The 17,429-nt window shown below is 41.7% G+C and overlaps 1 protein-coding gene across 1 annotated transcript in view; it reads left to right on the top strand.

Moving 5' to 3' along the window:
- Positions 1 to 336: 336 nt before the first annotated feature.
- Positions 337 to 17,429, top strand: part of LOC120717805 (plexin-A2-like) — an 84,192-nt gene continuing 67,099 nt past the window's right edge. The window contains exons 1-2 of the mRNA XM_040006058.1: positions 337 to 664; positions 12,090 to 13,441. Coding sequence (XP_039861992.1) covers positions 12,218 to 13,441 — 1,224 coding nt within the window. The 5' untranslated portion in view covers positions 337 to 664; positions 12,090 to 12,217. The remainder of the gene's footprint in view (positions 665 to 12,089; positions 13,442 to 17,429) is intronic.

Below are 17,429 nucleotides of genomic sequence, written 5' to 3' on the forward strand. Positions count from 1 at the left end.
TCCTGTGTGCTGTTGATAACACGCAGTCTAGGTCCAATTTGAATGGAATTGTAAGCGCATTTAGAAGTCGGCTCTTTACCAAATGTTTTGACGACTTTTTTAGAATCAATCATTGTCAGTGTCCATCTCCACTGATGAACAAATGCGCAGGAACTTTTATTCGTCCGCTGGAAAAAAAGACATAGAACAGGTATTGCAACGCGCCCAAGTTGTGCCAAAGGATGACGCGACGGAGGTTGGGTCTAAAAGCGCACATTGTACGTGAGGTGCAAGTGAACTGATGGGTGACTTCATGTAGCACCGGCATCCACACAGAGAGTGAGAGAGAGAGAGGGAGGGAAGGAGAGAGGTGGAGATGGGGTTGTGTGACAGCCTGTTACAGAAAATGATCAATCCCTGAACGAGGCGGGAGGGTCACTTGATATCGTCTCCTTCTCAGCGGCTGACAGGGAGATGCTCACTGCTGTCCAGATGACTTTACAAGCTGTGCGTCGCGTCTGCGCGTAGAATAAATTAACCGGCAGTTTATCTCGCTGTATTTGTCGTCCACACTCATTTAGCCCACTGACTGACTCACTGACTGAGACGCGGGACGTTTCTCCCAATATTCAAGCGAAATAACCGGATCTGCGCTACTCATGAATGAGTCTCCTGCTATTCCAAGGTGAGTGTGCTATCCTTTGGTGTTAGCAGCTGAGCGGCAGCTTGTAGAGCAGCTCTGCATTGTGCAGAAGGGTAAAGTTGTTAGACTTCACGCACCTTGGACGCCGTGAAAAGACGCGCAGCGAGCGTGAACTCCGAATGGCGTTATGATTTAGAATGCACGTGTTAATTGGACAAATTGCGGCTCTGCTGACCACCTGTAACAACCAGCAGATGTGGGCTGATGTTCTGAAAACAAAGCAACTGTAAATGCCTCAGCTTCAGTACCAATCAGATCCTCAGGCAAGAGCATTTCTGTATTGGATTTGATGGGAATAATCTTCTTATCAATAACTCTGCTTTACACAAAGCCTGCGAAAGCCACCGGCTTGTGCAGATTTTCCCAAAACTCTTTACACATTTAGATTATTCTGGGCAGTTCATCAGATTATTGGTCATCAGGAGAATACCAGAGTGAAGTATTTAGCCTGGAGACAGTCAGCTCTCCGCTGCTGCCCTGCAGCCAGAGCTCGTGCTGCTTTGGCAGCCAGGGCAGAGCAGAAGCCGCTGGGATGCTGATAAAGCTGGGCAAGAGCTGAGATGAAGCTTGAGTCTGAAAGAACTAAAGCACACACAGCTGCAGCGGTGCCAACTACAACAATGCTGTTCACTAAGTGCATCTTTGTTTGAGCTCTCCTCTGTATGGTGGTTGAGGGGGCGAGGAGCGGTTGTAGTTGGATTCACGGCTCTTTGACTCTCACCCCTCATGCAAACCAGATGAGCCCTTCTTCTCCCTGTATGCTCTTTCTGGTCTGGCTTATCTGGCCGGCCAGTTGGACTAGCTTTTATTCTCCTGGCCCCTCCAGAGTGGGAAAAGCCTCTCGTTGAGAGAGAGAGAGATTGGCTTCTCTTTTAGCATGCTCTTGCCAGTCATGCGCTTCGGCATTTTATCAGTTGCCTGCTAATTTTAGAATTTAAATGAATCTCCACATTACTTTTCTCTCTCTCTCTCTCTCTCTTGCAATTGACAACAATGAATGAAACTAAGGGTTTGGTTTATGATGATTCCTATTCTTCTGAGGTATAGTTGAGGATTACCCACTCCTAACTCCTCAGCTAAGCCATTTTAAAGCAAACAAAAAGACATACTTTGTGTCTTACACGATAAAGCTCTGTCTGAGATTTGTATTGTGACAGTAACACTTTCCAAGTTGCTGAGGATTATCCACAGTACTATCAGTTTTTGTGGGAACTATGTTTGTTAGGAAAACTGTAATGAAAAAATACAAAATAACCGGGATAGAATTTCTGGAAAAACAAGTTACTATTGAGGTTTTCACTCACTGCCCAGATTTTAGGGAGTAAGTGAAATTTCAGGGGAAGATTTCTAAAAGTAGTGATATCAGTTAAAAAAAGAACGCTCATAAGTTTAAGAGATTAAACTTTGTTTCTGATTAGGTAAAATTTAAATTATATTTTTTACTTTTTTAAGAGTCTAAAAATAAGCCAATGGGGGGAAAAAATCAGTTTTATTGGCAGTTTTATTTAATTGATCTATACATACCATTTGATGTAATTCCTCCATCTGCATTTGTAGTGGTAGTTTCTTGTACTGAGGAAATATAGGTGAATTATTCTGGAGTCTTTTGACCCTAGAGGCAATGTTGGACCAGTGTAGGTGAAGTAATTTAGAGCATCTGTCTCTGTCATTTTCACCCACAAGCTAGGAGTTAAGTGTTATCTCAGACTTCTACAGAGATTAATGAGCTACTTTATGTTTGAGAAGATAGGAAAAAAAGAAGAGGGATGCTTTATTACTACACTGCAAAAAACAGCTTGTGATTTAAAACAACTGCCAATTCAATCTGTGACATTGATTTTGAAGTATTTTCAATATCAGGGAGTGCAGCGTGGGTCAGGGGCAAAGGCGACGCACAGTTGCTCCAATAATACATCAGACGAATTAGTGTATGTAGCACACTTACACGGTGTGTGAGTGCACAGCAGCTCACTGCTACTGCCCATAGCTGGAGACCCCCCACCTCCAAGTCTCACCATCTCCACCCACCGCTACCCCCGGTTGCCTATGGAGACACTGATTAAACACGACTGTTCAGATGCTACAGCCTGCGGAAGAAGACGTCGAGCCTGCAGTTTGTGTGTGTGTATGTGTTTGCACGTGTATACTGTACGCGTGTGAATGTGCGTGTTATACGTGTGCCTATTTACTGGTGCGTCTTTGCATATGAGTGCATATTTGCTAAGAGGAGACAAAAAGAGAGGGAAGTGTGACGAGAGGGCTGCGATAACGGGGAGGAGAGCAAACAGTGATATGAAATCGACACTGATGAGAGAGAGAAAGGAAAAAAAGAAGGAAATGCAGACAGAACAAAATACTGCAGATGAACAAGCACAGCCAATGTGCAATTGTCCTTAGTCTTTACTCTCTTGCTTCCACCTTTCAGGCTTCATGCTTCCACTTATTTCAGTGTGTGATCCAGGCCTGGAGGGAGGTGCATATACAGTACATGTGGAGAAGAATAACCTTACACGGTTAGACAGGAGTGTAAAAAGTGGAAATAGCTAGGTAGCAGGGGTGAGAAGGTCTAATATAGGAAGAGCGAGGAAGAGAAGTGGTAAAAAACAGTGGAGAGGAGAAGTGAGAGGGAGGAGAGGAAAGTGTGCAGCTCACCTGCCAGATGGCAGCTTTGGCAGCGCTCAGCATGCAGTGATGGCGGTCTTGCAATATGGCGCATTGCCTCCAGATTGTCACACTGTTGTTGATACAAACAGTGTAATAACTTTGCTGATGTGTTTGTTTTGCATGATTTCTTTGGCACTTCTGTATTTAGACAGCATATGGCCATACAAAATAGATGACAAAGTTAAGTGATGTCACATGAGTTTTTTTTAAATCTGAAATGTATTGCCACTAGTTTTTCCGTTTGTAATCTGTTTTCTTATATTACTGATGAAATTCAGTTTAATGGCTCTGAAACCACTGGGCTAAAAATTTTCAGATGTCTGAAAAAGCATTAACAATAACTGGAGAATATTATGGGAAGTACAGGAACCAGTGTTTTCATAACTTGGGTCATATAATGGATCACAAACATCAGGATATCTCGGCTGCTTTTGTTGTAACTTTTACAATCGCTCTTGTGCTAAATTGGTGGGTTTTCTGCCCTTTGAGGCAGATATTCAAGCCAGACTTTGGTAATTTCACAGCACATCAGTTTACTTCATGTAGCTTACATACAAAATACCTAAAACTTGCCATTTGGTAAAATTTGGTTATGTTATTATATCTTATGGAACATGGAAAGAAATTGGTCTTTATGTGTTTGAGCTAAACCCATGTAACTTCACTTTAATCCATCTCTTTCGTACCATTTCAACAAACTAATCATACTCGAATAACTTCTAAAACATGGCTTCTTCGTCTTTCTTCCTTAGTTTTGTGAAGTGTTGTAGTGTAATTATCTATCACCCAATATGAAATCTGAAAGCACAAAGAAGCCACTATGACATTTGTGGTCTCTGGCGGCTCTTTGCCCTACTGTTATTTTAAGATATATTTTTGAGTTTCAACTTAAGTCTATGGATAATAACTAAAGCTGATAAAGGCTGCTACAGATTTTAATTAAGTGTTTGACAGGTGTAGCATCCATCCAGCCATCCATTCTTTCCTGCTTATCCTTGTCAGGGTCACGAGGGGCTAGAACCTATCCCAGCTGACTGGTGAAGCGACGGCTTTAAAACCAAATGTTTTAAACATTAATTCAGCCTTTGAAAAAAAAATGAGACATTTCTTTACACCTTTAAAAAGGTAAAACATAGGATATTTGATGTTTGTGATGCTGAGTACTAAAACAGTTGAACTTTGATAGATGGATCAGGGAAAGCCTGGGGTGTGGTATCATGCCCAGGGATACTTCTACATGAAGTCTACATGTCGACTGAGGCAAGCCAACCCCAGTTCCTTGCCAGTTCTCAAAAAACAAGAGGCTGCTAAACAACGTAAACAGAGGTTTCAAGATTATATAAAATAAGTCTGGCACTTCAAACTGGTGTTCATTAGGGTTTCAGTTAGCACTTGCAGTTGTCTTTTGGCCTTTGCATGTCACTGTGGATTTTCATCTGGTGCTCCAGTTTCCTCCCACATTCTAAAGAAACATATAAGACAGACTAGCGACAAATCCAGGGTATGGGGTTCTGTAACCCTAGTTAGATAAGTGCTTGAAAAATGGACAGATGGCACCTTAAACCAAATTGGACTGAATTATGAAACACCATCACCATTACAGAACACCGTCAAATTGCTCCTTTTTGCCACCTGGAAAGACAGAGTATTTGGGTCCACTTTGTAAAAGCCCTGTCTTACAAAAAAGTAAATGACTAATGTCTGGAATAATGCCTCACAACTTTAAGTGATTACATCTGCAAAATTGTCCTCACCAGGTTATCTGCAACATGTCATAGAAGTCCAGACTGTCTGGACTATATCTAAGACTGCTGTATAGTGATCAGCCCTTGGCAGCTACAAACCAGGTGGGACTGAGCTTAATAGACTTGGAGTATTCAATTTTAATTTGACAAGCAAATCCTATTAGGAAGGGCAAGTTGAGACGAAAGGATACTGCATTATTCCTGCAGGAGTTGTGATAAAGCATTAAAAAAAAATGTAACGCATTTGCCATGAAGTGAATTTCTATTTGAGAGAAATTCACCTGCATTTGCAGTTTTGGTAAAATTCTAACTCACTTGGTTACTATACTTCAAACCAGGTTATTTCTATTTTTGGACATTGAAGACATTTCTGTGAATCTTCTCAAATTCATGTGAGAGGCTCAGGAAGTAGGATAGAATTTCTGACGGGTAGAATTAGAAAGAGGCCGGGCTGGATTGACCATAGAGTCTGACTGAGATAATCTGGGCAGATGCTTGTATTTGTACAGCTTTGGGGTGAATAGCCACCAAAGGCCTTATTTGCACTGCGGATTAAATGTTAAATGGGTTTTGGAGTAGCAGATACTTAGAGGGAAAGTTGTTGTATAGTAGAACATGCACCATCTCTCCTCCTCTTTCCTGTTTTACTCTCCCTGACTCGCCGTCTATTGCAGTCTCCTCTTGCTCATAGTGATTTGTCAGCAGTCGAGGTAGCAGCTGTTCCTTTTGCATTGTAATTTCTTTGATCGTAATTATTCGTGCCAGCTACCTCCAACCTTGGCATCTCCCACCCCACGAAACCATATGGGCAAAGCGGGAGGAAGCCGAGGAAACATACAGGCTTCTTTGGAATAAGTTCTTTGATTTCTGTGTGCAGTGGTGTGGGAATCATGGACATATGTGCTTCACAGCTTCAAATGTAGTCTGCATCACTGTGTTTGATTGCTTTTTCCCCATTCATACACTCAGTGAGGTCTAGTTTCTGCCAAATGTAAAGTATTTTCCTTGTCAGGTCTCCTTGATTTATGCATGAGAAATCAATATGGTCCTGCACATCTGTAGAGTAAGTCAGTCGGTCTGAGGAAAATATAGCTTTGCTTTAGAGAGAGCAATAACAACCTGGCCAAAAAAAGAAGAAAAAAGGCAGATTTATAAGTGCGAACAGACAATAAAGCCATCCCTCTGAACATAAAGCTGGTAGTTAATATATATTATCTTATAGTACAAATAACTAAACAGGTGAGCTGTTCTGTATTTGGTCCCCAGTCTTCATTTCACCATCTTCATTGTCTTTGTGCGGGTGCAGAAAGATAACTCCAAAACCTGATCAAACACACCTGTTTACTCCTCGCTCTGAGGCGATGTAGGTTACCACTACAGGCGCTAGCTGTGTGGCTCCAGAAGAAAGACAGCTCACTCTGTCTTCCTATGCGATTGCTGAATTATAGAAGACCCTCTATTGCACTTGAACTGCATGGGTTTTCATCACGGCGCTGGAGGTCACTTTGTCTTTCCCCTGTATGCTCATCATATATGCAACACGAGGGCCTCAGCAGTTGAGATGAGCCAGCTTGAGGTCACCATTAAGCAGGGAAGACCAACAACGAGATTTATGGAAGAGGAGACAGAGCTGAGAAGAGGGAAGGGTGGAGAAAGGCATGCATGGTTAAATCTGACTGTGGCAGCAGTGCCCTTCATCTGGTCCCTGCTCTTAACAGCAATTTCAGATAAAGTACTGTATCTGCATGTATAATGCATATGCCCTGAGATAATGGAATGCATTGCAGAGGAGGCTGCTGACTGTGTTGTGGTGATCTGTTGGAATTGGTCCCCTATGTCACATTTACCACTGCCCAGGTTCTGCGCAGCATCCTGCAGTTATTAGAAGCCGAGCTAGTTGCGATGACATAGCGCTGTTTTACTGTCCCCCACGGACATCCTCCACTACTCTACCATCAAGAATTGTGGCTGGCTAGAGAGTCCTAAAGCCTGTAATATCTGCGCTGGCCAATAAACTAAACAACAAGCACGGAGAAAAGGAAATAATTGTTCTGTTTTTTATTATATAAAAAATGCTGGGACACGCAGAGGTGCCAGTCGAGCTGCCAATGAAGCTAAATGAATTCACAGCAGTTTGCAGTGATTTCCAGAGAACAATTGCCTCCCAAAGTGTTATTGCCATTAGTCTAAATACTGGTTTTAAGATTGCCCCCTTCCAACTGGGCAAAGTGCTTCTCTTTGAATTTACATTGTAGAACATAATGATAAAAATTAACCACGGGCCAACTGTCATAAAATTTGACTGAGCAATATCAAAGTGAAGATATCCTGTGGGTATCTGCAGTGTGAGCATCCAAGCTACACATTATGTCCTCTGAGGCTCGAGTCTGTGTTTGGGTGAGGGGGATTTTGAAGGCGGAGCCTATTGCCCTGGGCTTACCCTCTACAACACTGTGTCTGATAAAACACGATGGGCTGAATAGAAAACACTGCTTTTCTAATAAACTTCACCGGTCCCTTGTGATTCATTATGACATTCATTTAAAAGTCATTGTTAATAAAGACGGCATTTTCATGTCCTAATTCCCCGACTCATCATTGTAGGTACCAGCGACAGCCCCTGGCTCTGGCTTGCTGGCTCCCTCCTCCCTTCTGTGTCTGCCATGTTTGACCTACTTCTGTCTCCACAACATTGTAAACAGATCTACTAATTGCCTTCATTTATTCATTTGGAAGTCAAGTTCTGTTGCGACTGGCGCCCTTTCAGCCCATTCATGTGTGATGTGTACAACTAGCCCTCCCCCCAATGACGGGCCTGTGCGTATTTGACGAGAACCCCAGTCAAATGTATCCCATGTGGGTTTATATACTACAATCTCAAACGTTCAGAAGAACTGCAGCCACATATTGTCCAACTCCAAAATGATGTCCTATAAGAAACTTTTAAACTTCTATCAGCAGCCTCATCAGCACAAACCTACAGACACAAAAACCCTTCACGCTTGTGCACAGCCCGCTTGTAATCATAAAGACAGAAGCTGTTATGACTATTGTAGTTCAGACAGTTTTCCGCCCCCGTGGTCTTATACTGTTATTGGCTTTGTGCAGCCTTATAAATCTAGGCCACACAAAACAACAGCGACAAAAAGGAAAAAATTTTTTTATCACCTCTGATGTGAGTGACAATGACTCCTATTGTTGACTAAGTGTGAGCACCGAGAAGTATCTTCTGACCTTTAGAAATATCATGGCGCAGTCTGTCGACAGTGTTCTCAAATCTATAATCCAAAACATAAACAAGATAAACCTGAACACATGCTGCTTGTGCTAAATCTGTCCTTCTTTAAAGTGTGAAAGAAATCCTCTTGTATCATCTTGCTCTGAGTGTTTGGAAAGGTAACATCTCCAAAATGTGAATGCTTTGCAAAAATACGTAGCTACCAGCAACAGCCCCTGGCCGAGTGAGCTGTGATGACAAACATGGATAAGAATGTTCAATTTAAGACTTCAACATAAATGTGACTATTAAATATGACTGTGAACAGAAAATCAAAACCTAATTTCCCTAAACAGTTTACTTTACAACATTTATAGGCACCACCTCTAGCCTTTTATTTCAGGCCACTTGTTGTTAAACCTCTCATCCCTTTAGTTTGAGAAGCTTTGTCTGAGGGGTTTCCACCACTTAAAGCATTTTATCGGGAAATTTGTATTTTAATACTTTTAACTTCATGTCAGTTCTTTTTGTGATGGTCACAATTGCGTTTTAACACAGTATCGCACATCAATTAAGCCTCTGCCTGAAAAAAGCTCTTCACTACTTCACAAAATATGCAAATCTTCAAGAAATAAGGTTTCCACATAATATCTTATCTGAATGTACTACAGTACACATGAAAAATGCTGACAAAACATATCTTTATGCTGTCAAACTTGAGCGATGACTGAACATGATGCACATACTAAAAAAGAAGAGAGCCCTCTTTTAATTATTTCATCTCAACAGCAGTAACCATCGCTTCCGTCCCGTGAATCATGCTTAACAGGGTGCTACAGAAGCTATGACAGCATTTCGCCTCAATTAAAGCTGAACCAAAAGGATGGATTTGGTTCCACAGATCTTGATCCAGGTCAAAGGGTCGTGTTTGCGGAGCACGAGAGACTGGCTTCTCCCTCCTCTGTGTTGTGATTGGTGCCCGCTGAGAGCTCACGTCCCCAGAGGCCTCAGCAAACCATGTTCCTGTGTGTGAGTGTGAATGAGTCACGTCTGGGCTGGAGCGTGTCTGAGTGGCGAGGCGGAGAATTCAGCAGGGAGGACTGCGCAGGGCGAAGAGCTGTCTCTATAATCCAGGGTAAACACTGAGCAGCATGACTGCACGCCTTAGACGTGACCAAAGCCGGCAGAACAGAAATGGATGAAACGACGAGGCTGCTGCTTGCCTGCATGCCTGCCCAGCTCCGTTTGCCACCAGCACTTCCTTAATTTCTCTTCGTGTTTTTCTCTCCTGTTTTGTAACTCCTTTGAGGATTTCACTGGAGACTCTCAGCACTGAATTAACCTGTGGGTATCACTGCTGGTGTCTGTTGTTTAAGGTCAAGCCAGACTCAAGCCAACCTCTGTAAATATCATTTGGTCTGCTATTTGCTGTTAGACCTCAAGAGCGATGTCTTATTTATTATTTCCAGTTGAGGAAAGGTCATCACTTGAGTTTTTGATAAGATTACAATGCATATTACACCAAAGGTTTTAAGTTGGAAGTTTGTAGAGTGAGTTCAAGCAGAGAAATCCAAAGCAGAGACAAAGTAGAGACAGCCCCAGCTGAAGCACAAAAATCCCCTTTTCTGTGGCAGCTCAAGAATTCAGTCACATTTTTCTAACTCTGCCACTTTCAAGCAGCTCTTAAGTGCATTACTTGACATTCCATTATTTAAAAGACTACAAAAAGAAGAAGAAAGATCTCGGGGAAAAAAGGCTGTACTTCAAAAAGTAAAGTTTCGCAATTAGCACTAGTTCATGGTCATTGCTGAAAATAAGCACATGAATCTTGTTTATATTTCATTTTATCCAGATGCTTCATCCTCCAGTATTTCAATCACGCATGAGTACTGATTTCATCAGGTTTTCAGGATAAATGAAAACAGAAACTGGTTCATGGGCTCATCAGCTTGCAAAGCAGATGATCTGAGGGATTTTCAGAAAGAATTTGCTGGACAACATTTTGCCTTAAATAAAGATGTAAATATTAGAGCCAACATGTCCTGCCAAATCTAGGCTTTCTGAGAACTAATAAAAGAGATGTTTTTTTGTGTCCAGTCAGGAAAAAAAAGGAAAGACTTCTCTGTTTTCTAAAACAAAGGCAGCAAAGATAGCACTGTGACTATGACTGATTCATTTCATGTCTTTATAAATGGAATCTGTTTTAAACAAACAAAAGCAAACACTAAACTTCAGATTTAAGAGCTCCAATGCAGCGTGTGGCAGCTATTACTCTTCGGTGGCCAATTACTGGTAGAGTTGCTCACACTGAGCCTGCCAAATTGAGCAGAGTAGGTCGGGACACTCAAGTGACTTCTCCCCCTGTGTGAGCACGGTGGGGACAGATGGGCAGGAGATGCTGGAGTGGAGCTGGAGTTGGCCCAGCCAGCTCAGTGTCAGTCCATCCGCTCTATCCCTGGCTCCAGCTCAACTCAGCCGGACATCCTGTTAGTCAGCCAATGGAGAGCACCCACCGCATCATGACCTCCACATTAGGATCTGACATGGCTGTCTTCATTTAACCTTTACTTATACCAGGAAGTCTCACTGAGAAAACACCCCGCTTACGTTAGTTCCAGCCAAAAAAGGACAGTTTGCTTCCGAGGTATAGTCTTCTAGGATTTGGCAGGATATACTTGGAGGAAATTTGAAGGCATTTCATTTATTTTTATTTTTAAAGGATTGTTAGAAGAGTGTGAAGGTGCTTTTGGTGTAGTAACGGCGATAACAAAGGAGAGACAGAAACCACCTTTGAGTGTATGATTGGAGAAGCTTCAGGCAGCACACAGGCAGGATTTAGAGTGATGCAGGTGTTTTAATTTATGATGTATCCTCCTATGCAGACAGTTTTATTACTCTTTTAATGGACATCGATGAAGTAACGGCATATGTGAAGCTACTTTATCTACGATGCTTGTGTTGCCATCATAAAACATCAGTCTTTATATAGAGGAAAAAAGACCCTCTTTTTATTGTAGATAAGCTTATTTTGTCTGGCCATATGGGAGACGAAAAGATATTTTATATTAACGTTGTAACAGTAAAAAATAAATTAATTAAAAATGTACATCCATCAAACATTCATGTGGCTAACTCATCCATCTTTTTTGTCCGTCATGTGTTTGACGGACATTGTTTGTCCCTTGGAAATATTTACATAAAATATGCTAATGAAATTAAAAAGGGAAGTGTGAGTTGATGCTGCCAGGCTCTGAATCTCTAATGACTCCCTGCCATCCCTGGAAAAAGCCTGATTAATTTAGGAATGTCGGCCGCATTGGAGAGTGATTAATTCCTCCTGGATTCAACCATTTAAACGAACAAGGCAGAGGGGAGGAAGGAAAACAGGGAGCCCAAAATATGGATGCATAATTAATACATTTGGATCATTTAATTAGCCACCCAAACAGAGGGAACGCGCAGCTACATTGTGTCACTGCTTTGTTCAAGTAATAGGCCACAGTTAGTTCTCTCTTACAGAAAGGCGAATATAATGAGCCCCCCTGTTGATATGGGGAATATTGGACCATCTCTCAGGCTAGTAAATATGGGGAGACAGTTTGAACAAATGATTACTTGTTTCTTTGATGTCTCATGTGTCTGACTAAGCAGAGCTAGAGAAGAAAACAAGACATTTCTAGGGTTTTAGTGCCTAACGATATCCTGAAAAGCAATCTTTCACACTTGAAAGAATCAAGGATTTTTTGAGATCTAAAACAAATGTCTGTCTTTTCTTTTTCAGAATGATGTGAAGATCACTTGAGGAGAACAAGACCCCGCTTGAGCTGATCTTTTTTCTGGACAATCCTGCTACTTGTTGACACACAACCCTGTTTGTCTGAGCTCAATACTTTTCAGAGCCACGTGGGGATGGGAACGTGCTTGTATAAAGGATGGACTTACTGCGGCCTCACTAAAGGTCACGGTCCTCTAAAGGTCATGTCATGGCCCCTGGCACTGTGGCTATTGACTCTAATCTCTCTGAATCAAAAGATGACTCTGGGACAGACTATGAACACCTTCCAATCAGAGAGGAGGGAGTGGTCGCTGAACCACTTGACTGTGCATCAGTCTACTGGGGCTTTGTACATTGGAGCTGTCAATCGAATTTACAAGTTGTCTTCTAATCTAACACTCCTGGTGTCTCATGATACAGGACCAGAGTATGACAACAAAGCATGTTATCCTCCACTAATTGTCCAGCCCTGTTCTGAGCCTTTGGCCTCCACTGACAATGTTAACAAATTGTTGCTTATCGACTACTCTCACAACCGGCTGCTGGCCTGTGGCAGCCTCTACCAGGGCGTCTGTAAGCTGATGAGGCTGGATGATTTGTTCATCCTTGTGGAGCCCACGCATAAGAAAGAGCACTACCTGTCCAGTGACAACCAGATTGGGACGATGTATGGAGTTGTTGTACCCTCTCAGGGTCAGGATGCGACTTTATACATCGGCACTGCCGTAGGCGGAAAACAGGACTACTTTCCAACTATCTCCAGCCGAAAGCTGCCTCGTGACCCAGAATCCTCCGCCATGCTGGACTATGAGCTTCACACTGATTTTGTTTCTTCTCTGATTAAAATCCCCTCAGACACACTGGCTCTTGTGCCACACTTTGACATCTACTACATCTATGGCTTTGCCAGCAGCAGCTTTGTCTACTTCATGACTGTCCAGCCGGAGACTCCAGAGAACGGGATGCCTGCAGGTGGCTCCCCTGGTGACCTCTTTTACACATCCCGCATCATCCGCCTGTGCAAAGGTGACAAGAAGTTCCACTCGTATGTGTCACTTCCTGTGGGGTGCATTCACAGAGGCGAGGAGTACCGTCTGCTGCAGGCAGCTTACCTGTCCAAGGCCGGCAGGGTTCTGGCTAAGTCGCTCAACATTAGTGCTCAAGAGGATGTGCTCTTTGCTGTGTTCTCGAAAGGACAGAAGCAGTACCACGACCCTCCAGATCACTCTGCTCTCTGCATCTTCACCATCCAGGACATCAACACCCGCATTAAGGAGCGGCTGCAGTCCTGCTACCAAGGAGAAGGAAATCTGGAGTTGCACTGGCTGCTGGGAAAGGACGTGCAGTGCACCAAGGCGGTAGGTAGATTTTAGGGAGAAATGCTGCTTTGAACCTCACATATTTAGCGAAAGTATCACACAGTAGTGTGTAGCAGTGATATAGTGGAGCTGTACTGAAAGTTAGACTTGCAAGTATGATTGCAGCCTAAACAGCTGATAGATAGGCAGTCTGTGCTATGCTGAAGACACTATTCAGGTTTCAAGATCCCATGAGAGCAGAAGAGCTGGAGGAGATTATTTCCACAATGCTAATCAGAGGAATTCTGTATTGAGCTCTGATTTCATTCAGGGGTTTAGGCACCGACTCCCGCCTCCTTCTCCTCCCCTTTCTCCCCCTCTCTTTCCCCATCTCCCTCCTTCTGCTCTTGTCGCTGTCAGCATTTTTTGAGCCCTCTGAGACCTGTTCTTGATCTTGAGAAAAAACTGCCTTTCTTGTGAATGTCCAAGTCTGTGCCTTTATAAAAGCTATAATTCTGCATAATGAGAGGCTTTCATGGAAGCAAGTTGAAAGTGAAGCGTGAAAACAATGATATTCATCGCATGCGGTAAATCACTCTTGTGGTTCCCAACATGTACTTTGATTAAACCATGCCATCAAATAAATGAGATGTAATGTTATCCATAACACCAACGCAAACGCAAAAGAAATCTCTCTCTCTGTATTCATATGCTGTATGTGTCTGTAATGTGTCTCATTGGATACTTTAGTTCTCTGGTTACATAAATACTCAGTCAAATCAAGCACCAGTTGGGCATGGTGATGCATTAGGTATGATTTCTGTGGTCAGTACAGTTTATATAAGTGTTCATACATGTAACAACATTGTATAGCCACGGCAGATCACCACTTGAAAAGCCCAAAACCTTTCCACTCTGTTGATTCAGTGCCAATAATGGCAGTTTCTTATTCTGCTAGTTGCTGGGCAAATAAGACATAAAATTCACAGCTAATGACTGAGGCTTTAAATTGGCAGCTGGGTGCTTTAAGTGAAATGATAATATCACTTAATATCACAAAATATCAATTATGCAAATGAAGTATTTAATAACAAATGGGACATGCAATTAACTGCTAAAATAAGTCTGTCTTATTTTTTGCGTTTGATCTGGAAATGAATTCACTGTACCTGTATCTGTATTTTGTAAATCACACATAAAACTAATCACACCTATGAGAACTATTTAGGGATTGGGCTCACATGCTATTTTGCCGAATATAGTAAATCTGGCCCTTGGTCATTCAATTCTCAAGTTGATCCTTTCAAAGTTTCCTCTAGGTCTACTTTTCCTTCCTGATAAGGGAACAACACAATGAATTGCCACAAAGAAGGCGTTTGAAAATGGCTTCATTGGGCATTAAGGCGTTCTCAACACCAAACAGAGAGACCTACAGTATTTAATTCAATAGCAATCCATCACACTACTGTTAGCATAACAACATTTAACCAAAAGAAAAAAAGGCAACTCTGCTACTTTAATCAAATTTGATCATTAGCCTAATGTGTTTCAGAAACAGAGGATAAAAAATAGCTGCTCTAAAAGGGTAGATTTATATATTAGGTGACAGGCAATTAGCAGAGGTTTGAGGTGCACGTTAGAAGATCAAGCAATCTAAAAATTTGAGAAAAAGACAAACTACACAGGGTCTCTAGTGCACACACTCTTGAGGTCAAATGCAAGTTTTTTTCCCAAGTGAAATACTGACCAGATATTGGAATCAGCATAAACGTCAGGGTTTCCTAAAACTTATGTGCTGTGTTCGATGCCATGGCAGTGCTCCAAAAGATGAGATAATTCATGTAAATCACAAAAGTCTGCATAGTGTCAATACAAGAACAGTTAAACAATGATCGAAGTCCTGAAGACACACCATCTGGAAACTATAAACTAAACCAAAAGTATAAACCTAATAATAAGCCTGTATATTTCTTGTGCTAATCCATCTAGTGCAAGTTAAGAATCTTTACTGGATCAGTCACTGGCTGAGACCACATCCTCATTATTATTTGACAATGGTGGATGAAGAATTGTGAACTGATGGCGCGGTTTGGGGAAGGCCTGAGAGCGGACTGGCAGCGGCTCCTGAGCCAGGCAGATCCAGAAGTGAATGAAAAAGAGGGGTTGGGAAAATGAGAACAACACATTTTAGTGAAGGATGCATATTAGGGCTGCCACTATTAGTCGACTAGTCACGATTACTTCAACTATCAAAATCGTCGACGACTGATTTAATAGTCGACGCGTCGTTTGAAGCTTTGTAAGATCACAAAAGACGCACGAATAAGTAGTAGGATTTAAGAGTGTAATAACGGACTGAAACAGAAGATGGCAGCACTGCATGTACAAGGATGCCAGCTGCCGTTAAACCCCGAAGAAGAATAAGAAGCTGTGTCCCAGAATTCATAGCGCAGCCCAGCTCAGTTTCCAACAATGGCGGCAGCTAGTTAGTTTTAATATTACTCTTATTTTTCTTTCTGGGTCACAAAATAAACGTTTAACATATTTTCAGGAGAGAATGTAGCTGTGTAAACCTCAAATATCTGTTCAGTTTATCAAGACATCTCATATTTTCAAAAGCGCTCCGACGTTTTCAGAGACGTCTGTTACCCACCAGCTCGATAGTTAGCCAGGGGCAAGGCTCACTAGAGCCCGTGAGAACACCGGACTCCCGTCAAATCGGTTTCAAACCCACCGCCGTCTTCCGCTACTCAGGTTAAACATGATATATAAGTCACTTAGATAACTTAAAAATGTTATTGTTTGGCTTTTTTTATTTTATTTTATTTGTTCCTGAGTAAATCGGTTTGGCTGAGATTAAAGTTATAGTTTTTACACAGCTGAATAAACATCAAGCAGACAACTGATTATCAGATGCTCGAGAATATACTCCGGTGTCCTGTTATATTTTAGATAGCAAGGAGTTTATTAAACTTCACCGAAACAATCTGCAAATTTCATTAAAATTTGATAAACTATCATCTTGTCTTTATTTTTAGTTAGCACATACCTTAAACACTTTAAGGTATGTAAGCTAATGATAGTTATATAAGAGCAGATGCATGCTGGTGCAATAAGCTGTACATTTTACGTCCAGTGGATGCATGATCTGATTAGTCCACTAATCGCAAAAATAATCGGTGACTAGTCAACTATCAAAATAATCGTTTGTGGCAGCCCTAATGCATATACAGACAAAGGACCAGAAGGGGAGTGTAGGAGCAGTGGTCCTGCTTCTAAAATTCAGATTAATTATCTTCACGTAAACTTTAACCTGGCGGTACTAGATTTGAGTGCATTTTCTCAAATGTGTGCATCAAGTTTTAAATGACACTCCATTCAATCATTAATCGCAAGTGTCACAACAGCAAGAAGTTATTTGAAGATTATGAAGATTAATCCCCAGAAGACCACAAATTCTGATGGAAGTCCAACAGTTGATGATTAAATTCAAACCAAAATGGTCAAAAAAGCAACCAAAGCAATTCTGCTTTTAGTACAACTACTAAATCCAGTATTAATTTACAGCATATATGTGTATGTGTCCACATATATTTATTTAGTGTACAGATAGGCATGTCATTAAAATTTCAGCAGCAGAATTTCACATTGACTATTTGGCAATATGTGCAACACTTTTGTGGGTCCAGAGGGAATCTTGAAAATGAGAGATGGATCCTCTATTTCTTGTTTATAAGACTGGAGGTAAAGTGCATGAAGAAAAAGAACTGGGCAGTGGTGCGATATTAGATACATTTATGGTATGCTCACTTAATTGATCACATTTAGTTAAACTCAGGCACAAAGCCTGATCAAAGGAAAAGCTCATTTCAGGGCTAACGAATAATATATGCTTCAGAAATGGAGGATTTAAAACAACAATAAAAAAGCCCTAAAAGGGTAGATTTATATATTAAGTGACAGGCAATTAGCAAAAGTTTGAGGTGCATGTTAGAAGATGCAATAGGACTGCTAAGCGTGCAGCTCTCTTTGATGCCCAATCAAAACC

The sequence above is a fragment of the Simochromis diagramma genome, unplaced genomic scaffold (assembly GCF_900408965.1).
Source record: "Simochromis diagramma unplaced genomic scaffold, fSimDia1.1 OVJJ01000320.1, whole genome shotgun sequence".
In the NCBI taxonomy this organism is placed as follows: Eukaryota; Metazoa; Chordata; class Actinopteri; order Cichliformes; family Cichlidae; genus Simochromis; species Simochromis diagramma.